General features: G+C 37.4%; 1 protein-coding gene across 7 annotated transcripts in view; it reads left to right on the top strand.

The window, feature by feature from the left end:
* Positions 1–24,854, top strand: part of SORBS2 (sorbin and SH3 domain containing 2) — a 204,753-nt gene extending 179,899 nt beyond the window's left edge. For all 7 annotated transcript variants that reach the window (XM_061177387.1, XM_061177391.1, XM_061177392.1 and 4 more), the window contains 6 exons: positions 566–680; positions 766–894; positions 2,024–2,227; positions 17,299–17,348; positions 21,051–21,157; positions 22,871–24,854. In XM_061177387.1, the coding sequence (XP_061033370.1) occupies positions 566–680; positions 766–894; positions 2,024–2,227; positions 17,299–17,348; positions 21,051–21,157; positions 22,871–22,932 (667 nt within the window). In that variant the 3' untranslated portion in view covers positions 22,933–24,854. The remainder of the gene's footprint in view (positions 1–565; positions 681–765; positions 895–2,023; positions 2,228–17,298; positions 17,349–21,050; positions 21,158–22,870) is intronic.
* Positions 24,855–25,156: the final 302 nt, after the last annotated feature.

Below are 25,156 nucleotides of genomic sequence, written 5' to 3'. Positions count from 1 at the left end.
TTCACAAAATAAATTCATTATCAAGATATTCTACTTAAATGCCTGTCAACCAGCTTCAAGGATCCACAAATAAAATTTTTTCTCATGTTGGCACTTCTGTGCTAAGGCTAAATGATACTGGTTTCCTTACTGTAAGCTTTAACATATCAAAAGGAGACAGAAAGAGAGAGAGAGAGAAGTAAGTAAGTAGCTAACTAGCTTCAGGACAAGTAAAAATCGGTGCGGAATGAATCCAGCCTTATGGCAAGCTTCAGGACTCCTCTATTATAAACCAGTGACTAGACAGCAAGTCTGTCCCCACCTTTAAATTTCATATTAATCAGCCTGTGATTTAAATCAGATGTGATGTTTACATTTGTTCTTTTTGAAATCATTTCTAAAGTTACAATGTTTCAAAGGAATTCTAAAAATTTTCAAGGAAAATCCTCATCTAACTGGACTCAACAGATTTTTTTCAATATTGGAAGTATATTTCCCAGCCACATACAGATCTAGTGAGAATCTTGATCTTAAGAATAATCGCCATACATCAGGAAAAAAAAACATTTAAATGTATCTCTTCTAGGGAGCTGTCATTTAAGAAAGGAGATACTGTCTACATCCTCAGGAGAATTGATCAAAACTGGTATGAGGGAGAGCACCACGGGAGAGTGGGCATTTTCCCAATCTCATATGTAGAGGTAAGTCCCTTCCCCTTCCTCCTTACGTGGTTGCTGTTTCCAGGGTTACCACAGGTCAAGCATAAATAACTGTTCTCCTTCATAGAAACTCACACCTCCTGAAAAAGCACAGCCTGCGAGACCGCCTCCCCCAGCGCAGCCCGGAGAAATCGGAGAAGCTGTAGCCAAATACAATTTCAGCGCTGACACAAATGTGGAGCTATCGCTGAGAAAGGTAACCTGCTTTCTTCACTGGTGCATTTGAAAGGCTGTAACTAAGATAGGTCATCTTTTTCCTTAGACATTTTTGTGTCCCTCTCATTTTCCGCAAAGGACTCCATCAGGCTGCCCTGAGTCACTGTTACCTGCCACTCCTGTGTCCTTCCAGATGAGGTCCCTGTGGGATGCAAAGCTTCTCAGAGAGACTTTCCCTCTGTGGTTTAGCCTGGGAGGCTCCAAATTGTCTCCAAGGGGTGCCTCGGGCTAAATATCAGGAGCTGTACATGTGGAAACATCAAAAGAAAATAGCACTTTAATACAGTTCAAAATAGTGTTCTTCTGATGCGTTATTATTCAAAAATTATATCAAATTCAAAATTTAAACTGGGCTTTGTGGCATTGGCTTGATCCTGCAGCTAGCAGGAATAGTGACTGTAGAAAGTTCTATCATTGCAAAAGCCAGGGGTTTTATAAAAAATATTATTGACCGCTATGGCATGGCCACCCACCAATCAGAATGGATGCTGGTGCTACACCATCTTGATGCAGACCACGTGGATGTCAGCCCTGGCCACAGCTATGCATTATCTAGGATGCTAGCTTTGCCCCATCCTGTTAGCCTCACTCTTTGTTACAACTCAGAACATGTAGATAAAGAAGAAAAACATTGTGCTATCCAACTTCATCCCTTCCAGGGGTTGACTACTATAACCCATTTCAGATACACCATCACAGCAAGCTATGCACTTTCTGAAGCTCTTCCTACATAAGTTCATTCCCTTGAATCTGTCAGTGATCAGATGATGGTACTGTCATTGACACATTGCAGGTTAAACTACTGTTTTTTTTGAAATAACTTACACATGTCATTTCCCACAGTACCAATATGAACATGTATAAGGCCAAATATCCTTAGGAAAGATTCTAATGTTGTGAATGGATGATTAAACCGCATGTATGTTGATAAGCCATAATTTGGGAGTAAGCTCTGAGGCTTTAGTTGCATTCTCATAACGAAAACAAAACACTGGAAGTATAAGGCTTTCCCAGATGGAAAACTATTGTTTATTAGAAAACATTGACAATTATAATTTTTATGTTATCACATCTCTATTTCTAATGCATTTTCCTAATATTCATTACAGGGAGATAGAATTATTCTTCTTAAAAGAGTTGATCAAAACTGGTATGAAGGTAAAATTCCAGGAACCAACAGACGAGGCATCTTCCCTGTTTCCTATGTAGAAGTCATCAAGAAGAATACAACCAAAGGTGCTGAGGATTACCCTGACCCTCCAATACCCCACAGCTATTCTAGTGATAGAATCCACAGCTTAAGTTCAAATAAGGTAAGAAAACATTCTAGCATATTAGTATAATATTTGGGAGCTCAGAGTAACATAATCGGTACATGATTTTAGGACATTAGATTACAACATCATATCTATGGCAAGGCAAAAGATTTACATGTTATGTTTCTAAGTGCCAGGTCAAATCAATATAACTTAATTTTTCCTATGGGTGCTGGCATAAAGGTTTAAGCTACATAAAGGGAAACTACATAAAGAATCTACTATCTTAAGAGAAGCATTTTCTTTTAAAGGGCTAAGGCTAGGCATTTTATTTATTCTACTTTTCTTTGAAGACTGGGTTGCTGAGCAATTACTCTCAATCCTTTATCACTGGATAATGGAACAGTTTGGTACTTTCCAATTTTGTTTGATTGGTTATAAAATTTTCCAGAATCTTCTTTAGTACATTTACTTCACTAGCAGAGCTCAGCATTTAGAGAGCAACATCCTTCCTTTAGTAGTTCCTACTGCTAGAAAGAAAAGAATCTTCAGCCATATCTTTGTCTTATCCACCATTCAGTCATCTTAAAAGAACTATCAGATAAATTTCAAAGTGACTGTACTTTCAAATAAATGTTTCTAAGAAAGAATAAGTACGTATCTACATAGGCTTACTTCAAATTTAAGAAATTCTTACATGATGTCATAATATTGGCAATGTAATATTTTAGATCACAATGTTTTAATCTTTGCTGAGAATATGATTTAAATGTATTTTCAGTTTCCTAAGTTTTCTCTTAGAATACCAGATTTTACATTTTATAAATCGAGAAATGTACAAATTTCACTAAAAACTAATTAGTGTTTTATTCTCACTGCTGGGGAAAAATACGTTGAAAAGCTTACGTTCATAAATTTTGAAAAATATTTAATGGTTTTACCAACTGGTAATGTATACTATGATGTCATTGGCTAAATGAAGGGAACTTCTCAGTAGTTTTGAACTGAATCATTTTCAGAAAAAGAACTGTAATGTACTTTTAAACCATGATACCCAAAACATACTAAACATTAAATATCCTATTTTCTGACTGATATTTATAAATAGAGGAGGGAATTCATTGTGATTTATGAATCACTCGTGGACATACTCAAATCACATTTCTTGACATACTATCTTTATTTTAGGAGGGACTCAAATGTAAGTTGATATTATTTCTGATATGTCTGCCTTTAATATAGTAGAATCCAATTCTAATGCTTTTGGAAGACAAGATAATTATATGATGTTTGTATTATAGGTATATTTTTGTGATATAGGTATCTCGGGATACTTAATTTAACTTTCAGTAGAAGCAAGTCCATGGTAAGGCTAAGCACTTTGAACCCATTAACATGTATATTCGTGACTGTGGCGGTCATGGAGCTGGAGTAGTAGTAGCAGCAGGTAGTAATGGGATAGCAGTAGCCATGACGATAATGGAATTTAAAGACCTTTCCTCCTCAACCACATAATGTTCCTAGCACTAAAGGTGCTATGTAGCCTTTAGTCTTGAATCTTCTGTAAGGATGCTCACAAGTGTTCTGTGACATTTAATCTCATTTATCCCACCCCGTGGTGACATGACATCACATTTCCATTTTTAAAAACTCTAAATAAATTCTATTAAAGCCCCACTCCTATTATAGGACAGAAGTCAAAAGTTAAGTGGAGAGTGCACTGTGCACTGATCCATACTAAGGCCCAAGGACCAAGAGTGCTGAGTGCACCAGTGACGTGTCAGCCTAAACAATCAACCAGCAAGTGCAATCTTTCTTGAAGATTTTTTCTTTCCAAACCCAAATCATTGACCTGGAAAGAACCAAAGCAAAATGTCTTCCACCAGCCTCTCTCAAGGCCTTCATATGTGTAGCATATAGCATTCTTCCTAGTCCAAAAACAATATATAAATGTATTAGAATGTTTCTAGGCAACACTTCTAGAACAACTTTTAATGAATTTACATAAAAAATTCTGTTTTGTTCAATGTATCCAAAATATAGCAATAATATTAAGACATACAGAAGTATTTTTTTACTTCAGGAGATTAAGCTTCATAAATTAGACCTCCACTAGATTATATAAAATGTCCAACTTTTGAAAAAGAGAATGGAAGTCCTAGCAGAAGTTTACTCCTGTTCGCATCATATGCTCCCTTTCTATGTCAACATTTACTTTGGATTTTTTAAAACTTTGAAATAGTAGTTATGTAAGTTCAGTCTCATTTTGATCGTGGGTTTCTGTTCTTAAAAAATATCTCTCAGAACTTATTCATTTAGAAATGTGTTAACATATAATGATGTAAAAATGTTTTATGCCATATGTTATAATCACCTCGCAAACCCAAGTAAGAAAATGATGAAGGTTCAAAAGATTTGGCACAGGAAGAAAGAACACTAAACAGATTCTGGGAATAAAAAAGGTTTAATTATTGGTTTTCATTCTACATTAACATTATTTCAGAGTCATTTATATTAAACCAATATCTGGAAACCTGCTTTGAAAGAAGTAGTCTATTAAATTAAATCTCTAAAGATTTTGCTGTCTGTTCTTATAATCTCTATGACAGCTTTATCTTGTCATTTGACATTTAATAGACCTTTTCCAAATACTAGTATAAAGTATTCAGATAATTCGTTAATTAACATACTAATTACTTTATGTATTTAAATTCAAAAAATATAAGCAAATCTAGACCATAGCATAAAATATTTTTTATATTCACCATCATACTTTTCTGCATTTCTCTGTCTCTGTGTTTTAATGCATTATTATTATTTTCATGTTTTTTTAACTTCATATATCCTGCTCATTTCTAAGTTGGCTTCCAGCGAACCAGTCCCCCCTCCCTTGCACAAAGCTTCATGTGGCCCAGATAAAGGAGCTCTCCAGGGAATCACCCCGGGGTGGCTGTCCCTGACAGCCAAGTGTCCACTGGTAAAGCCTTTGGCCCCAACACTACCTCCTTTTCTGGACAACTTATTGGACGAATTAGAGAAGCTTGGTGCTTTAGTTTTACCTGCTGACCAAGCCAAACCAAATACCCCAGAGGAGATCACCCTTGAAATTAAGGAGGACTCCTCTGTTGTCCTCCCATTGCCGCCAGCATCTGCACCTGCCAAGCCACCCTCCTCTCTGCTACCTCTCCCCCACTTGGGTGTGACCTCAGCTGCAACCCAGCCCCCTGAGGCAGCGCCGCTTCAGGATTCCAGAAAGACACCTCAAAACCAGTTTGCAGATCTGACAACAACGAGAAAGGGTTCTGCAGGCCCTGAAAAAGTACCTGAGGTCCTAGGTGATAAGTTCGTGACCTCTGCACACGCTAGTGTGGGTCCCTTGCCCCAAACCCTCCCCGTCATTGGAGAAGAAGATGAGGAAATCTATGAGGGGGTCATGGCAGGTATCCGAAGAGGGCCAGAATCTCAAGAACCAGATGCCTTGTGGTGTGGCCATGATGGCACAGAGGTGACACCACTCCTGCACATAGAAGAGGAGGAAGAGGAGAGGGAAGCTGACCGCTTAAAATTTCCAATAGCAATCCCCACAGACCCTAGGAGCCCTAAGGAAGACAGCGATGCAGCAAAAACCAGTGAAGAGGTACTCTAATTTTGCCTAATTCCTGAAGAACTAACCAGTCTTACTACGGTTAGCTAGTACAGTTAACCATATTAATAAACATCAATTTTGACACTGTCTTAGAAGGTTTCCATGCAAGAAACACAGCACTATATGAGGTAGGGGTGGAGGGATGGATAGAAACACACCAAATTTTAACAAGATGATGTAAATATGTGATATTATTCCATTATTTATTTATTACTATAAATCCATATTTAAACATTTTTGTAATTTAAAGTCTTTCTAATTTTAATATTCATAATAATAGCTAATAGTTGAGCTCTTACTGTCAGACAGCTTTCTAAGAACGCTACATCTTTACTTTTCAAAGCTCAGTAGGGTGGGTTGTATTATTATTCCCACTTTCGGGATGAGGAAATCGCTACGCAGAGAGATTAGTTCACCTCCAGGGTGAGAAAACTATACACCATATCTTTGATATAGTAGCAGTTTGAAAAAGAAGGGAAGAAAGAAAGAGAAAGAAAACAAAACAAAAAAGAAAAATATACTGCAGTTCCCTTTCAACTCTTTCTGAAGAGGTAATCGCTTTAAGTTGGTGACGACCTAAGAGTTGAGTCCTGCATATTCACCTTACAAACAAAGAACCTTGGGCAATAATTTTAATCAGTTAAGAGGGAAATGCTCTAAATCTTTAGCTTGTAAGCTTCTCTCTTTCAAAAAAGACAAAAACAAAACTTGATGTCTCAAATATTTAATCTGCGAATTAAAAAGCAAATATGATTACTGGCAAATATTGAAATTATGGAACAAAATTAATGATTCATATTATGCCACTAAGCAAGTCACTTTCCCCCATGGCTCCTCTACTTAGAAATCTTTAACAATGAAAATCAGTTTTAAAACCCCATAATTTCCAATTAAGATCTTACCAATAACAAATGTAGAGGCATTTGGTCTCTATGGGGTATTCTTGGCATTAAATAATGGTGAGTGCCCATTAGGCCACCGGACACCCACAAAACCCTGAGTCTTGGCTGCGCCCTAACCAGGTGAGAAAATGTCATCTGGACAAAGAACGTAGCCATGTCTGCATTTGCATAAAATAAACACACTGCTTAGTAATAGAGATCATTCATTCATTGCAGTAAGTCAAGCAGATTTCTAAGTCAATTACTTAAATAACTAATTTCCCCTTCAATTTAATCAAGTTTAAGATGTGATTAGACATGTGGCTTGGTTCGCAGGAACTGCTACTGCCGGCTGCATGCAGCACCCACAGCGTGGTGCTCAGGGGGTGAGTTTCACAGGCAATGTCCGCCATGCACGCACACACACAGGCAGAGGTCGTAACTCCCCTAGCTTTGCAGCCAACTGACTATAAATTGTGATCTACTTCACAAGCAAGTTACAAAGAGTCATTGCAGGGTTTTACACTTTCTTCCTCAATGTTTAGAAGGACCCATCCCACAAATTACATTATACAATTGTAGATTATGGGGGTTCTTATCTCCAGCCGCTCATATCAGAAAAGTGAAACTGATCATACCCATTGGGAATTTTGAATCAAATGCAGAAGAAAAAGTTAGTGCTTTCAAAGCAAGAATTTGTCATAAATGTCACATACCCCAGGGTATTTAGTAACTTTAAAATTATTTAGGTGCAGGGGGTATTCTCTAAAAAGCATGTAACCTCATTCTGGACACAAGCATAATTGCATCTTGTCTTTCCTCAATATCTAAGCCATCTTCATTTTCTTCGGGAGATCGAACATCTACATCCTTTCCCAGCTGTCTGCTTTCCTCCCTTCCCTTTCATTCCTCCTTGGCCACTGTCTCTGACCTGGTCCCCACACTTTCTCAGCCTACCCAGCCCTACTCATCTCCGCTCCTCCCTAAATACTCTTATCAACAGGAGATAAGCTCACCAAAATTAAAGGTAACTGCATTTTGAGTGTGGTTTATTGCATGTCTTTCAATGAACTTAATTAATTAGATGTACGTCTTTAGATTCGTGCCATCTTACAAGATCTAAAAAGTCATTCAATATTGGTTGCTAACTTTTAACATCATTAGCATGGCCTCTGTCCAAAAATTTAAAAGATATATTTGCATAGCAGCTATACTTAGATTGAGGAGAAAAACTAAACTTCATATAAGAATAAAAAGTGATTATTAGATTTTTTTTTTAAGTTGAGGATCAGCAGGAGAACCATCCCATCCAAAGGTGTCAGCTGTGTGCCTGTCATCCTCTGTCACTTCTTAGTGGGCTCATTGCCTCCCAAGTTTCCCAACTAATCAGCAGGTTCAGCAGAGCCTAAGGGCTGGATGATCTTTGGCACTGTCTTGAGCCTTGTTCTTCCACAAAACTGAAGTAAATTAATGAGGATGTGGAAAGGAGGCTTCTTTTGTAGCAGTTAACAAAGCATCCATCTCTGAGACTTGCTGGCTGGCTGGCAGCTCTGCTGGTATTTAACTCCCTCTTAGGATACCATGATGAAAGATTTTTAACAAAGTTAATGACTGGCCTTGGAAAGAGATTCAATGACAACCACAGCATGAAATCAATCCATTTCAGAAAAGTTTTACTTCTATGTCCAGAATGATCCTGAAACCTTTTCCTTTAGACAAAAGGACTTCAAATAATGACTCAACCTCACACTCAATCTTCTCAACTTGAAATGAGAGCCTCTGCAGATAAGTAAAAAAACAAAACAAAACGAAGGCTCTGGTAGAGTCATGTTTTTGAACTAGGAAGCACCAACACCTGAGAAATGCCATTTATGCAATCTTCCAAACCCCCATCACCAAATCTATCCACCAAAATAGTCCATCTACGTGAATTTTATCTTACGTAGAAAAGGAATCTTTGAAAAAAATGTAGTATATTTTAAAGACATATTGCTCTTTGCCCTTTGAGGTTTTTATCTTAGCTGGCAGGAAATAATTAGGAAATTTTTAAAATAATAATAATTCTTTAGATAATGTCTGAGACTAAGAATTTGCCTTTTTTTCTCTCTCTGTGGTTCTCTTTTTAAGGCCAAAATATTTATTCCTTGCCTTTCCCTACTTGTTCTTCAGCCTTTATGCTCAGTCAGTAAGTGGGCAAGTAACTTGAGCATCGGCCTTCTCCAATGGAGAGAGATGGAACACTCACCACTGTAGTGTCAAGGACAAAACCAGAATTTAAACAGGTTTATTCTCCTGCAAGAACCAAGCTCATCTCATACATTCTGTATGTTTCAGTTGTTCACAGAATGGTATGAGAGAATGGAGATATTCACAGTAACCATGTTTTAAAAGAACACTTTAATAACTACATCAAATAACTAACTCCAGAAAAATGAAGTTTTTTCTCTTTTTTATCTCATATTTGAGAGCAAATGTTAATTTTAATCCCCCACTTTTTCTGAAAACCTTATAAATCTATTTTTTACTCATAGAAAGAATATAAGTTGACTGAAGTTATGCTTGTAAGTATACATACAAATTGAATCAACTACAAATTTTAGGCCATTATTATAGTTTAATCCATATCTGACACAGTAACAAATTGATGTGAATCCTTTAAGAAGGCTTCCTATTTCTCTCATTTCAAGAATGTTAGAAATTTTGCTCATTACAAAGAAGGAAAGTAACCTAGCACTAAAAGCAAAGAGAAAATAAAATTTTAATAATGTTTTAATAGGCATAGTATAGTATGCATGAAATCATTACAACAATGTTATCAACCCCTATCAGCCATTGTTTTACTTAACTCATGTTAATTTAATGCAATTTTGTTCTTTTAAAGTATTTTCTGAGATAATGTAAGTCTGTCATATGCAATCCAAAATCTTCCATGGAAGTAAAAGTTACCACGACTTTATAGATGACAGAAGACTGAAATGTACATATAAATTATGAGTTTGATATATAAATCAGAATACAATATTTTCTCTAGTCTTTGAGCATCTTTTAAATATTGGTTTTTCATAATATAAATTATTATAATCCTCAGCTTTGCTGTAAGCTGAGCTTCCAATTCCATCTAAGAATATTCTGTAAAAGAGTCTTGCAGCAATGTGGACTCAAGCTGCAGTGGAAGCGCTTTGTGAACAGAGAGAAAGACTCTTTCTTGGGTTTCTTCCAAGAAACTCAGTTATTATGGTCCCAAAAGGAAGTCTCCTCACCCTAAAGCCATCCCACTGGAAGGTAATCCCCTTGAGCACAGTTTCCAACATGAAATTAAGCCCTGATTCTTCCTAATATGTTCAAATGATCTTTCCAGTTGTTTATCCACATCATTCCAACAGCTACTTTTTTTTCTCTATGAGTCTTGATGTTTATAGAACCCTTGTATTAGTCAAGATTGGGGCAGCTGCAGTGCCAGAAGACTCAAAATAATTAGAGCTTAAACAAGGTAGAAATATATATTTCTTATGCATAAATGTAGGGCATCCAGGGTTGGTAGGTGGCTATACAGTCATCAGGAATCCCAGGAGATTCCATTTTATTTTGGCACACCACCATGCTCAGTGAAAAGCTTCCACTGCCTGGTCCAAAGTGGCTGCAGCAGCTCCAGCAGTCCCTTTCTCATTCCAGCCAGCAGGAAGGAAAAAAGGGGAGGGAAGCTTATGTCTTCTTCCTTGAAGGGCATTTTCCAGAAACCGCACATATCCCATCTGTCAGAACTTACCACATGAGCATATCTAGATACAAGGAAGTTTGGAAAATAGACCTTATTCAGAATGGCCATGTGCCTACATAACATTTGGGATTCTGTTACTGGGATGACAAAGAAGAGAATGGATATTGGAGAACACGAAGCATTCTCTGCCACAAGCCTTAAAGAAAAATGCCTGATGCATTTCATCCCCAGAGACTGAAGATATGAGGTCAATCATTACTAATTATTATGAACTTTTTCCTAAATGAGAGTTGAGAAAACCACATGCTTTTATTTAAAAGTCCTTTAGTCCTGCTAAAGTTCCCATAAGCCAAATCAAATACCAGACAGTACATTGCTAGGTCTTGTCCATGAATGGACAGAAAATAAAACATACACACAAGAAAGGTTAGTTTACTCACTGTCATATTAAAAATCTTACTTTGAAAGAACACCAAAATAGTCACAAGGTGCTTGGAGTTAGAACAATATTCTGTATTTAATTATACAGTATTTCACAATTTCCCCCAGAAAAGCCTTTTTAAAATTTTTTTTTGGTCATGCTGCGAGGCTTGTGGGATCTTAGTTCCCCAACCAGGGTCTGAACCTGGGCCCTCGGCAGTGAAAGCGCAGAGTCCTAACCACTGGACAGCCGGGGAATTCCCCATATTTTCTTTGTATGTGTTTTATTAGAAAATTTACCTGTGACAAATGATTGACACTGTCTATGAAATTTGATGGATATGAAGCAGACTTTCCCTGGCTCTTACCTTGCATCTATTCAAATAAACACAAAGAAAACAGGTCAGATCTGAGAGTATCTTGAAACCAATTGTTAAGCATTCTATTAAAGACATAAAATTTCTTGTAAGTGTTCTTAGCCATCTACACTGCATTCAAACATCTTCCCTATACCAACTTCCGTCCATAAATCTCTCTCTGCTCTGCCTGTAAGTTCCCTAGTAAAGATGCCTGTGCTGTGAAAACTCTGGGCCACCAGAAGAGCTGTCTGCAGACTGTTAACCCTTCCTGCTCTGCTCTTATTCGGGAGTTTGGCATGCTGTGTGTGCATGGAAAAAAAACAAAACAGGAAAGCTCCTCTGGAGGCTGGGTAATGAAGATGAGAACTAATTAACTTCTTACGGCTTTTCCAGGCTGATTTAAAAAGCGATCTACTTGTCTTGGGTAAGCCTCCGCGTAGCCCAGTGATGTCCTGGAGATCCTGCAGCTCACCAGTCAGAGGGCTCAGCGGTTCCCACAGGGTAGGATCAGATGCCCCACCTTGAGCCAGGCACCCTGGCCACCCCTCCACCGTCAGTGGGCTGGCTCTTCCTTAGTTGTCATTGCTGTGCTTTGCCAGTGAAGTAGGGCTGGAGGTACCCTTGAAAGGAAACAACCTTTCTGATGATGATGAGCAGCTATGAAGTCAGATCAACACGAAAATCCTATCCTGAGTCTTTGGTCAATGAGCTTCCCCTTTATGTGTGTGCGTAAGCTTTCCAAAAGCGACAAAGACATGCCCCAATTCTCCTCTGTACAAATAAGGGTGTGGTATATGTTGTCTTCCACATCCATCTCGTGTAAATCACTGCTTTCCCATCACTATTTCTAGTGCAAAGAATAAAGCTGCTGCCAATCATATACTGAACTCACACCCTTCCAGGGATGCTTGCTTCTGTGTCGTTCAGTTTATTTGGATTTCTTTTAATCCATGGCCCTTGTTGTAAAATATCTTGTTGCTCTGCTGACATGTGCCGTATTCACTCCATGACCTTTTCAAGCCAACTCTGCTTCTCTGGACTCCAGGGGCTCCCAGTCTCTTGACAGCTCTGATTGAACTTAAAGGTCAGATTATCTTCCCTTTGACTACTTAGTTCTATGGCATCGACAGCCCTTGAAAATGAATGGGTTCTAATTGGTACCATCAATTCTGAGGATGGCAGCCAAGGAGTGTGAGAATTTTCATCTCTGCCTGAATCGGTCCTTTCCCATTTCTATTTTGATGGACCCTGGTTTAATCTTACATGCTCCATTACATGATTATGGTTCTGCAAGCTTTTAAGGGCTTGATGACAGATTTCCTTTTCCGTTTTTAAGAAATGTAGATACTTCTCTGTATTTAGGCCATTTTTGTGCTTTTTGCTTTGCCTAATAAGACCTGATTTTGTTTCTGAGGCAGAGATTTGTGTTGCCATAGAGAATGAGGAATGTTGATTGGGAGAGATTCTCACAGAAGTGCTTTCCAGAGCCAAAAAAAGAAAAAAAGAAAGCTTTTTCCAAAATTAATATGGCCCATCCATAAATTCCCATGGGTCAATGAGATGGTATGCTTAGGGTCACCATAAGTATTTTTCTTTGTCAGATTTTTACATTATGTACTTATATGTTCTATTATATGTGTTTGTGTGGAACACAAATATTCTATATTCTTTAGACTTAGGCAAAGTTGTGTTTTCACAATTTAAAAGATAATTTAAATATTTAAAATAATTGTATAATGTAAGAAAGAAAAATACACCTAGAAACATAAACATGGTACTGTTTGTTATTAAGGGAATTTCATCTAATTCTGGTTGGCAAGTACCACACCTAACATTTTCTGGGAAAAGAAAATAAGAACTCTAGAACTGCTTAGAGCCCTTTCAAAGATTTTCCCACATTAGTATTTAAAGTAATGCTCAATCCTTACCTAAGAATTACCTAATACTAGATGTAGCTAATCCTCCGGATACCTCTGCAGAAGCACAGATAAGAAGACAGGTTTAGGACAGACTGTGCCTTACTATCTGAGCTAGAAAAGTATATATTTTACTGATACCTAAGGTTCTAGGATATTTCAAACCAACTTTCTTATGAGCAGTGGCTTGTGATTGGTTCTGTCTTTGAAAATTAGCATGTGTTTAAAACCTGTCTCATTTGTATCTGCTTTTGACAACACTAAAAAATAGCTACACTAAAAGAGAAAAAAAAAGATTGTTACATTGCCAAGGAAAACGCTAAATATTTAGGATTCTATAAAAGCAACATGTTTCATTGGGTTTTCTAATTTTTATTGTGCTCTTAAGACTCATTAAGGAAATGTAAATATGACATAATTCTCGCTTAAAATTTCCAGCACAGTGACTGTCATCTGTTAACTTCAAAACTATCTTTTTAAACTCACAGCTCATATGAGCTTCTTGAATGTCACTAATGTATCTTCTATATTTATCACAAAACCGCTAAGAAGCTATGAGTAATAGAAATGCCTGAGCAGATAGTGAAAATACAAATGAACACAGACCAAAAATACTGGTGGCTAAAGACTGACCCTTTCTCAAGAATTTAAAACGTGGAATAAGAAGAACATGGTCAGAAAAACAGATGACTATCTATTCCACATCGCTCTGTGGTCTTTAAAATATCCTTTCAAAATGAATCCAGGCTGAAGGAACTTGGTGAGAGCTGTCCAAAGGCAAAACAGCTTTTAACATGTTGCTGCCAATACTCACCAGTAGGTGGCAAAAGAGTGCAGATACCTCACAGGTCTTTGCCCCAAGGTTTGTGCCCAGTTATAAGGAAGGGGAAAGGCAAAAGACAACCTTCTACGACAATTTGTTTGGGAATCCATACAGAACATAAACACTTGCCTAAAGGAAAAAAATTAAGGTGTTGATTTTAATAAGCCTGCACTATCTATTCCATCATAGTAAGCTTTTATGCAATGAAGAGTGAGAGTCAGAATTATAATTCTGTTCCTTCTTCTTGCCTATTTGTGATATTAAGAAATCATCTTTGGGTTTTGGTTTACCGATCTGAAAAATGACGTTTAATTATTGTTTTAAAATTAATTGTTTTTACATGACTGAGACACTTGGGAATTAACCAATGCCAGTTGTCATAGCTCTCTGACAACTGAAGGAGTATCAGAGGAAATATATCTGTGGAAACGTGGATTCCTTTATGGATTCCCTGAGGGGGAAAAGATCTAAACCATCAACTTGTCCACCTCCTTGATTTTAGAGATAAGGAAGCTGAGGTGCATATCCAAGGTGATATAGTTAGTCATCGCCAACACTGGAAAGACACAAACATGCCCTCATAAGTGTCTGTGCTGCTTATTCCTCTATTGACCAAAGACTTTTTTTTAATATAAATTTATTTATTTTTGGCTGCGTTGGGTCTTCGTTGCTGCGCGCGGGCTTTCTCTAGTTGCGGCGAGCGGGGGCTACTCTTCCTTGCAGTGCGTGGGCTTCTCATTGCGGTGGCTTCTCTTGTTGCAGAGCATGGGCTCTAGGCGCGTAGGCTTCAGTAGTTGTGGAACGTGGGCTCAGTAGTTGTGGCTCACGGGCTCTAGAGCGCAGGCTCAGTAGTTGTGGCACACGGGCTTAGTTGCTCCGCGGCATGTGGGATCTTCCCGGACCAGGGATCAAACCCGTGTCCCCTGCATTGGCAGGTGGATTCTTAACCACTGCGCCACCAGGGAATTCCCAAAAGACTTTTAAAATAAATTATTTCAGTTCCTGTAACTGGTCATCTTTCCTCAAAACTGGTTCCTAGTTATCCATATTTACATAGAGATGATTCCTATCAAAAGTAACCTCAGAAAAGTTCTAAAAGTCACCATTATAATAGATACACAACTTCTCTGCTAATAAAAGCTGTGATAAATCCTGGCCTCAGTATGTGAACAGTATAGAAAACCAGTGATTCAGAAAAAAAAAAACAGTGGGGGTGGATCCTTTTAAAGGATATGAAGGAAGTATTGAGAAAGATTAGTAAAAACAAGGATGTTACTGGCTGACACACCCAGGAACACAAGTTCTTAAGACATAGAGGCCTGTAGAATTAAGGGAGCCACATACTTTTGGCAATAGCCCAATTTTCATAATTGCCACAGAGATGGTTCATTTAAATGATTTATGAGATGAGTTGAATTAAAGGAATTAAACCAGTGGAACTGTAATCACAATAACGGAAAGGTGCTATACGGGTTTTATAAGTAGATTGTTTTATGTTAATGAACAGTCTAATCCTTAAAGTTGCATTCACATTTTAACATAAGGGAGCAATGAAATTAGACCAGCCAGTTTTACCAAGCACTGGATGCCATGATATCAAAGTGAAACTTCTACTCAACTCAAAAATATTAGAATGGCTTAAATATGTGGAAATAGGCATGCCATTTTTAGAGCACAATGAAATATATTTTACAAAACATTTTCTCTTAAGACAAGAACACATAATATTTCCTTATTTATAACTTTGTTATGCACTGTAAACTGCGCTATGATTGTTTTTGTGAGAGAACAGTTGCTATCTTGGTGTGTGATTCAAAACATGGCATTTTAGATTTTTTTAAATTGCATTTTTAAATATAGTGTTTTTGAGCAACTAACACCAGCATTTTCAATATCGTGCAGCTTCAATGCATAATCTTTGGCCCGAAATTTTACTCCTGGAAATGTGTCCTAAGAGATCGTTCAAAACAAGAAAATAGCTCTTTGTATAAAAATGCGTATAGTATTGTTATTTATGATAGTGAAAAAGGCGAGATCAATCTGAATTTCAAAAACAAAAGAGAGAGAGAAATGGTTAAGACAACCAAAAAAGATACAGACATATATATGAGGGAATAACATTCTGCAGTGCTTTAAAATGAAAAAGAAGACTGAGAAAAGGAGACTGGAAATAATTACAAAATATTAATAGCAATTAATTAACGGAGTCCCCCTCCGTTCTTGGACCAATGGGGTTTCTATGGACAGTCTGCAGGGGGAATTCCCAGCCTCTCAGTAATCCATTCCTAACTCCGGGATCCAGGAATTAGCCCTGAGGTCTAAAGACATGGATCTAAAAACTAATGCAGTCATCAATAAAGAATCACTTACAATTGCCATGCAATTTGCCATGCAAACTCTGGTTTATCTCATTTTACCATGCAGCCATCATTTAGAAGAGAATGCTTTTGAAGTGTGTTATGAATGAACTGAAATTCTTTTTTTCCCCCTTAAAAGGTAACGTTTAGGTAGTCGGTATAAACTACATTGAGTTTACATATTCAAGAAACGTGTGAACTTTCATTCATTGCAATATTTATGTGGATATATGGGATGCAAAGGCTTGTCATTTCCAATATTATAAGTATCTATTACAGATACTGGTCTTGATGCTTAGTTTAAAAAGAAAGGAAACTCTTTTGAGAGTTCAGTGCACTGGGAATTTCTACCAATATTTCTCTTCTAAGGTAAAATGTTACATGTTACCTGGATATTGTTTGTTACATGCTATTTCAAACTCTCTGTTTTATCTTTTTAAAAATGCATGTGTTTCCTCCACATTGAGAACAGAGAGTGTAACTTCAAATGTAGCATGGCATGTCTGCCTCTTGACATGTTTATCTGTACTGTATGTGAAAATGTTGTCTGTGAAGGAAAAGTATATTAGAATGAATGTGGATACTTTGCTGTTAGACTAAATGTGGTTTATTCTTTGCTTGTTTGAGAAAACGCTGAAGAATAAGGTTGTATGAAGGTGTCCAGACTTCCCAGTCTAGTGATTTGGTGTCTATGTTCTTGCCATGTTCCTGGCCTTTGAAAAATCAATGGGACTAAACCCTGACTCTTCCTTAAAGCTTGAGCAGACAAGATTGCAGATATGTTCAAAACATTTGAACCTTGGTTATTTCGATTTAATTTAAAGCACCTTTCAAAATATTTTAATTATTAATCCAGCACAAACCCTTTATTTGGTTTTTTTTCCTTCCTCTTGGTTTTTTACAACAGGAAATATTAAATGTCAAGAAAAGTGCCATGCCATTATCCAAATTATCTTTTAATTAGTACCAGTTTAAGCATTGATTACATTGAAACTCATTTCATTTCAGCCACAGCGTCCTGTGTTTACTCATGAAAACATTCAAGGTGGGGGGGAACCGTAAGTATTCTTCTTATCTTCTAAATTCAAGACTAACCTTGACCCACAAAATGGACCACTGATGTACCGTAAGCGAAGATGGTACAACTTTGCAAGTGAAAGAGATCAGAGTAACTAACATGAGATGACATCTCCCAGATTAAGAGAAATTGCAATAGTCTCCATCTTTCACAACAGAGAACAGAAGCTAATTTAAAAAAAAAAAAATCCGTGATTTTGCGGAGAAGACTTTGATTTATGCACTAAGAAAAAAACCTTCCAATGCTGCAGTGATTCCTAAGATTCATGAATCTGTCTCCCGCTCTGTTCTACTCACCATGTAGATTCTAGTAACTACAGCCTTAAAGATACACTGAAAATGTTCTAACATCGTTTTTACACATATTTGAAGAGCAGGAGACCATCAAAGTAGACCTACAGTGATAAGTTAGTAGCATAATTCCAAAGTTCCATTCTTTTGGAAATGGCAGTATTAAAACATGCACTGTCATTCAGTTACATGATGTTTACTACCCAGAGGACCAGGAAAATGCCTTTTCACACTTTCTTTCAAATCCCCTCTCCTTTCTAAGTCAAGTCAATCTGAAGGTGTCACACATTGTCTTTTAGATTCTCTTTCTGCTCCATTTTGCCCATGAGAGATATTCAGAGGTTATCCACTTCCTGTTGGCTGTTGCCTATTCTGAGTGAGGAGCTAGACCCTGGGAAGGAGCATTTACAGGACTAAACCACGTCAGGCTGACCTGAGCACACACAGGGTGCCTCCTGCCCACTGTCCAAGCTCCGCTCCCCCGGAGCAGAGCAAACCAGGGGGGCCTGTTGTGTGGCCTGTGACCTCCTCACTCCTCACAGACCTGGTGCTTAGCTAAAAGCATGCTCCTCGGAAACCATCTCTAACCTGAAACTGGCTCTCACCGAGTACAGCCAGAAAGGTTTTATTTGTTAAGGAAAAGACTATGAAAAAATAGGTTGGAGGTACAAATAATTTAAAATTTCATTTAATTGGAAAAATGTTAAATATAACTTGTAATTCTAAAGGTTTGTTTTGTTTCCTTATTTACACAAATGATGAAGGGATCACATCACAAAAAATAAATCCCAAGGCTGCTTAGGTTTACTGCATTATCAACCCATTATATCAGCAGCTTTTAATGAATTTATGAATTAAGATGTAGGTGATGTCACACTGTTTCATGTCATGAAGTTGATGCTTCCTCGAGTTTATGAGCTCACAGGTAGAAGAAGGCACATTTTCAGTGTCCTGCTTTGGACATTATAAAATATTCTTTATTAAATTTCTGTTTGATCACAATGCCAATTATATGGGTATCACTTAATCTCTTTCATTTAAGAAATAGGTTTTGAGTGAAAATAGGAACATAATGTTATAATGTCACTGCAATTCAGAAGTATGGCAAAATATGTTATAGAAGAAGTTGCAAGTTATAGAGAGAGCTTCAAGTTTGGTTGAGCATTTCCTATTTAAAAGACAAATTTCTTTTTGAGGCATCCTGACCCCACCACCATCATTCATCTCACCAACACATCTTTCAAAACAGCATTTTTTATTGTAATTCGACTGCATTTCCTGTCGTGCAACACTGATTCTGAAAGCCAGCAGAGGCAGGAGGATTTCCGGAAGGTTTGTTTATGTTTCCATGAAACTTCCAATTTTTTTTTTTTTTTTGGTGGTCTAATTAAACCAGAATGGTAAGTAAACTCTGATAAGCACAGTGGCTTTCATCATATCAAAGTGAAGTAGGAGTTCGTGCCAATTTTGTTTTTTTTTTTATCTCTTGGGACCTTGAGATTCTTCAGGCAGCTGGGGTTTGTGGCCTTAAATAGGCCTGTCTCTGTAAGTGGCTGGAGATGTGCCTGGGTGAAGGCTGAAGCCTGAAAAGCTCAGAGAATCAGTGTTTCCCAAAGTGAGAGATGCAATGTATATCCATGGAATTAACAGCCCAGGAATGCCTATCTCCCTCAAATGTGAGATTGTAAAAGGAACTATGGTGAAATTAACTTTCCCCAGGGATAGACAAGAGATACCATTCCTTCACGTGAGCATCCTCAAATCAAACAGCAGAATAATTTGCTCCAACCAGGGTTGGCCCATGCAAACATCCAAAGTAAGGAATGTCCGTATTCAAGACCTTCCTGTCTGTTTTGCCACGGCTCTGGGATTCAGGCTACCTTTCTTTGTCCTTCCCCACAATCAGAATCCTTTTTCCATAGAAGACTTCAAAAGCTCAAGTGGTTAAAAAGGTTTACTAGGAGGACAAAATATTAACAGGGGAAGAAATCTCTAACGTTGGAATTTCAGGCTTTGCTCTCAGGCCAGGGAAGATAATGTTTTCTAGGAGAGGCTGTTAGGCACCACATCTTATCAGCTCTTTCCCCAATACACCCTCCCCCAATCCAACTTTATCCAGACCCCCCAATGTGAAAAAGTTCAAGGACAGGGAGAGAAGCCAATGCAGCCAAGGCCCCAGTTTATCACATGATGTTTGAGTTCAGGTGACATGATAGAATAGTTTTGTTCTACCAAAGTATGATTTTCTGACTGAATGAAGTAATCAAAATAAATCATTCTTGTTCCTGAGCAGTATCCAATATTATCAACCTTTTAAAGTTGGCTTGAAAAAATTCAAAGTGCCCTGAAATGTGGTTCTTATTTTCTTACATTGGCAGAATTACATTAACTGTTATGAAGAACGGCAGAAACAAATTCACTAACTTTTAAAAAAAATCCCCCTCACATACTGGTAATATTTTAGTGGTAATATGAAGTTTTCATGTTAACTGCATATCAAATGCTTCCTGACCCCGAGCTGCTAGAATTTGTGTCTTTCCAAAATGCCAGTCCATATGAATATGCATGCTATTTTATTACCAAAAATTCAATGTCTGAGTTTGCTACTGATCAATGTCAGCAAAATATGTGTTCTCAAAGAATTCAGACAGAGAAAGTGGCAGCATTCTATCAGTAATTCTTTTTTATATGATTATTTTGAGAGTTTCTACATTAAACACAATTTCTCTGAGACCCATTTAAAAAGGAACGTATGTCCCTAACCTACTGTTTGAGATCACCACTTACACTGATTCAAACTATGAAACTAAACTGCTTTAAAGAATTCCTCCTGATAAAAAAAACAAAAAAAACAAAAAAAACCACACACTCCTCTGTTATAGTAATTCCCATACAGTGATTTAGAAGTTGTATCTGAGACATTTTGTGCATCTCAATTTAGAATCTTTTGAAAATTCCACTTGCAAGCTGCAATTACTTGCTTCTGATTATGGCTAATTAAAACTGTAATTCCTTCTTGTTTTTATATAGCTGAATAATGCACATATCACTCCTTTTATATTCTGTACTATCATTTAATGTCCGAATGATAGCTATCCATGACCGGACAATTGAAATGCAGGTCCAATTTATAAATGTTTTAATCCAACTATGGATATTAGAATCTTCCATAAATTTTCCTCATTATGAGTTTTGAAATGCTATTAGAGTGGTCTAATTCCCATGAAAGCCTAACTACTACTTACTTTACATGCTTACCAAAGACTTATACTACCTAATTAATATGTTAATAAGAATAGAAATGTTAAAAGTAAAATAAATATTATACTCTCTTCTATAGTTTCACAGAGGCATAAAGATTTTGTTTAACACATCCATTTTTCCTGTTTAAGGTTTCAGGCTCTGTATAACTATACTCCTAGGAATGAAGATGAGCTGGAGCTCAGAGAAAGTGATGTCATCGATGTGATGGAAAAATGTGATGATGGATGGTTTGTGGGTATGTGTACATTTCCTTTCAGACACATTTGGCCATTTTGTAATTTGCTTATGTTTGCTCCCTTGCACAGTTGGATGTGATAGTCAAGCTTTCTTTGATTTCATAATGCCTTTGATCTTTCACACATCCATATGCACTATGTAATCCCAAGGCAATTGCATTTTCAATATAGTTTAGTATTTACTGCTTCAGGTATACGTGATTTTCTGCTGGTTTTATTTCCAGTTCAACTGAGAGAAGAAAATTTCTTTAAATAGCACCAACCAGGAAAGACTGAGATCTAAGAACAAAAACAACGAAACTGCTCCCTAGATGCAAAATACAAATACTCTGTTGAGTGGTAAATGTTAGTCGTCAGTGGTGAGGATCTAATCTGAGAAAACAAGATGAAATGAACAACTCACCCATGACTAGGTCTGCTGTAGGTGCCCTAAAACACCAGTGATTCACTTTAGCTTTAATGTGTGGTCCAAGTAGAAGTTCCATTCTTACCACTTAAAAAACAATCCCATTCTTACCGTCTTAAAAGAAAACTAGAGGTTTTCTGAGAAAAATTTTGTAGACAAGAGTATCATATACTAAGTCACAGAGGAAAGAGGTAAAGAGGAAACAGAGGCATAGGAGGATGGAGGAGACAAAAGATGAGGGAATAAGGGCTTTCTGTAGACAGGCCAACAGTGAGGAAATATAAGAGCAAAGGACACATTAGCAGCCACAAGCCTCTGCCTCTGTTTATATTAATCCCCCATTTAGAAGAAGGTAAAATGGCTTACCTACACAGGGATAAAGAAAATCAGTCATCAAACCAGGACAGTAAGTTCCAGAGGGTAAATGCAAAAGGGAAGTGTAGAGACCCTGTTCGCTCTACATGAGCTGGAAATCATAAGGAAGAATTTAGTCTAAGCACTAGCTCTTCCAAACAGTTTCAAAGAAATCATGTTATTCGAATCCAAAGGCGATCATAATGATGGCCGTTTATGCATTTGGTTTTACTCCTCATATAAGAAACATGCCCAGTGATAGAACCCCCGCCCACTAGTAGTGGTCTATCTGTTTTTTCTTTAGTGACTTGGTAAATAGTTCAAATTTTCTGTATTTTATTAAGGACCCTGGCAGCGCTATTTGTAAATGAATGCTGTGGCGTTCAGCATGATCTTCTGTGAGATAATAAAACTGGATAGTGATGGCATCCCCAATAAAGCCTTCACGTTACACTGTGCTGAGGAGCTGTGACAGACCTCCTGCTCACAGAACCAAGCCTTGCTGTGGTGCTTTTCCAGCCTACCTTATCCCATGGCCAGCCGTATCCTAATTGAGAAGATTGTATTTGAAAATGTCACTTCCCAGATGCGTTTCCTATTCCGCTCCTCACTCCTGTCTAGCAGCCTCGGTGATGGAGCCTCATCAGACTTGAGTATCATTGTACTTAAAAGCCCACCTCCTCAGCAAGGCTGTCTCTCCCCTCAGACTGAGAGGCTGAGCTTTTCTGTTCAGCCTGGTGTGATGGAAGCACAGCATTTAAGCTCAAGAGGCAACAGAGGCATCAGGCAATACAGATAAAACTGCTTACTTTGTCTTCCTATCTCTTCAAGTGAGTTTTCTCTCTTTTCCAAACCCTGAGGGCTTGCTCTCTTAGTGAGTTTTCAAGCCCCCATATATGAACTGACATTTCATGGCTGTTACCCCTCTTTCATTTATCACTTCTATTTTCAGGAACCTCAAGAAGAACCAAATTCTTTGGTACTTTTCCCGGGAACTATGTCAAGAGGCTGTGAATCACTCTCCCCATTATTTATGCTGCATTTCAGCACCACATCTGCATAACCTTGCCTGAAAGATCTCCACAGGCCTCCTGCTGTTATGCCTTCTGGTTTCCAATAGAAGTCACCCACCATCACCATCTCCATCTGCCACCAAACCACCAGCAATGGAACTGCCGCTGCAGTGGGGAGATTGGAGGATTTGCTTCCGTGTGAAAGTGCATATTCCTGCCGTCCGCTCTAAACTTTGAAAAGTCAATATGCGGCATCAGAAAGAAAATCGTTATACTTAATAAGGGTTGAGTAGTTGAGGCAAAAAAGTTAAGTGTCTCAAGGAGGCTCTCTTGTCCACTTTGAAAGATGTTCTCCCCTCAGGCAACCAGAAGATTGTTTATTACTACTTGCTGGGGTTTGCATTTTCACCTTCTTAGCTTGGCAGTATATTTTCCTTTCACGAGTTTGCCTAGTGTCCTGGTTTACACGATATGACAACTGTACTTCAGCTATTGTTTGCCTGCACTTATATGTTGTAATATGCACAGTGATTACAAAATCTAAAGCGAGAGTAGGAAAGTTAATTCGAATGAGTGTGATTTTGTTGAATTGAACGTGAGTTTCAAATAGGAGTCTTCTCCTGCAGGATATTTTTTTTTTTTTTTGTACTTTTTAGAAGTGCAAACAATAAGTGAATAAGAGCCTTTGGTAATAATCAGGAGAATACAAGAGGTTTAGCTAGATTACAGAAAACTATTGTGTTGTAAAGTTGCATTGCTATTTTATATTAAAATGTAATAATCAGCATCATGAACAATGAGCTCTTAGTGTTTTATTTATCTGATAAAAGTTAAATAAAAGCAGTGTTAGTGAGACGTGCAAAGAATCATTCTAACATAGACACTTGAAAGCATCTGTAAGCAATATTCATAGGTAAGATTTCACTGTGTGTACACATACACATTTGAGATTGTATGAGAACAGACAATCCATAAGATATGTACATTTTATGGAAATGTAAAAGAATCTCACATATTATTTTATAGAAATAGAGTACTTCAGAAGCATCACAAGTATTAAGGCTGGTTTTAGTAAGGATTATGATCAGTACAATTATTTTTACTATGATAATTATTTTTCTTCTCTGGAACTCAGAATCCTGGCTACATTTGAGGACAGGAATATGTTGAGCCTGATTTTCCTAGTGTGTGTAAAATATTTCCTCAGAATACATGAGGCACTTTTTAGAGGCAATGTTAAATCATTCAGGTTAAATTTTCTGCCCTGAAGTAGAAACCTTGAAGATGATATTGGGACCTGAAAGATTTAATGTGGTTAACAGTGCCTCAATTACACATACCCCGAGAACTAGCTTTGTATTTCTTATGACTTTGCATAAGAACTATTCATATTTGGATCTTGAGCACCTTATAGACAAAACTTTTTATGGCATTTCTTCTGTGAACAGTGGTTGATCTTTTCACAATGCATGCAGACTCTAGAATTTTGTACATATGTTTGCTCATTTTTTGTATGGACTATTTAGTTGTTGAGAAAACAGGGGAATTTCCTAATTTGGTCTTTATCCTTCCTTTAAACTAAGCTAAAACACTTTCAACAGATTACCCTTTACATCTCCCACAAATCATCATTATGCCTTGACAGTCCAATTCTGTAAGACAGCACTTCTGCAAAAGTTTATGAACATAAAACATCTTAGCAGCCAAACTGAAATGTATATAAATACCGATTAGAGAGGAATTCCATTAGAAAGAAGGTAAAGAAACATCTTTGAGTAGCCTTGATTACTACCTTGATTACTGTCAAGTTCACAGCCAGCTTTATATTTTAAAGGTTTTGGGTTTGAAATTAGGTCAACTGCATGCAGCTTTGCTGATAAATGAATAATTACCTTTGATGCCATTTATGAGAAAAAATTCAATATCTGTTGCCTGTCATATTTAAGAAAAATTAATGTTTCTATTCTCTGTATCTGATTTTAAAAGGAAAAATATTCATACCTAGCTTTTAGGTAATTGACTTTGAATTCTTACAAGCAAAGGTCATTGTGTTTTTCTTGAATAGACATCTAATAAATTTTGCTTGGAAGTATACTTCAGTTTTTCTTCTTGACATTTATCCTTACATGAATTGTGTATTTTATCCCAATCTGTTAGATAAACCTCAGAGGAAATGCATTTGCTCTGTGTTCTCTTGACACACAAATGGAGAAAAGATGCATTTG

The sequence above is a fragment of the Eubalaena glacialis genome, chromosome 20 (assembly GCF_028564815.1).
Source record: "Eubalaena glacialis isolate mEubGla1 chromosome 20, mEubGla1.1.hap2.+ XY, whole genome shotgun sequence".
NCBI classification, from domain to species: Eukaryota; Metazoa; Chordata; class Mammalia; order Artiodactyla; family Balaenidae; genus Eubalaena; species Eubalaena glacialis.
This window is presented reverse-complemented; position numbering and strand designations above follow the sequence as displayed.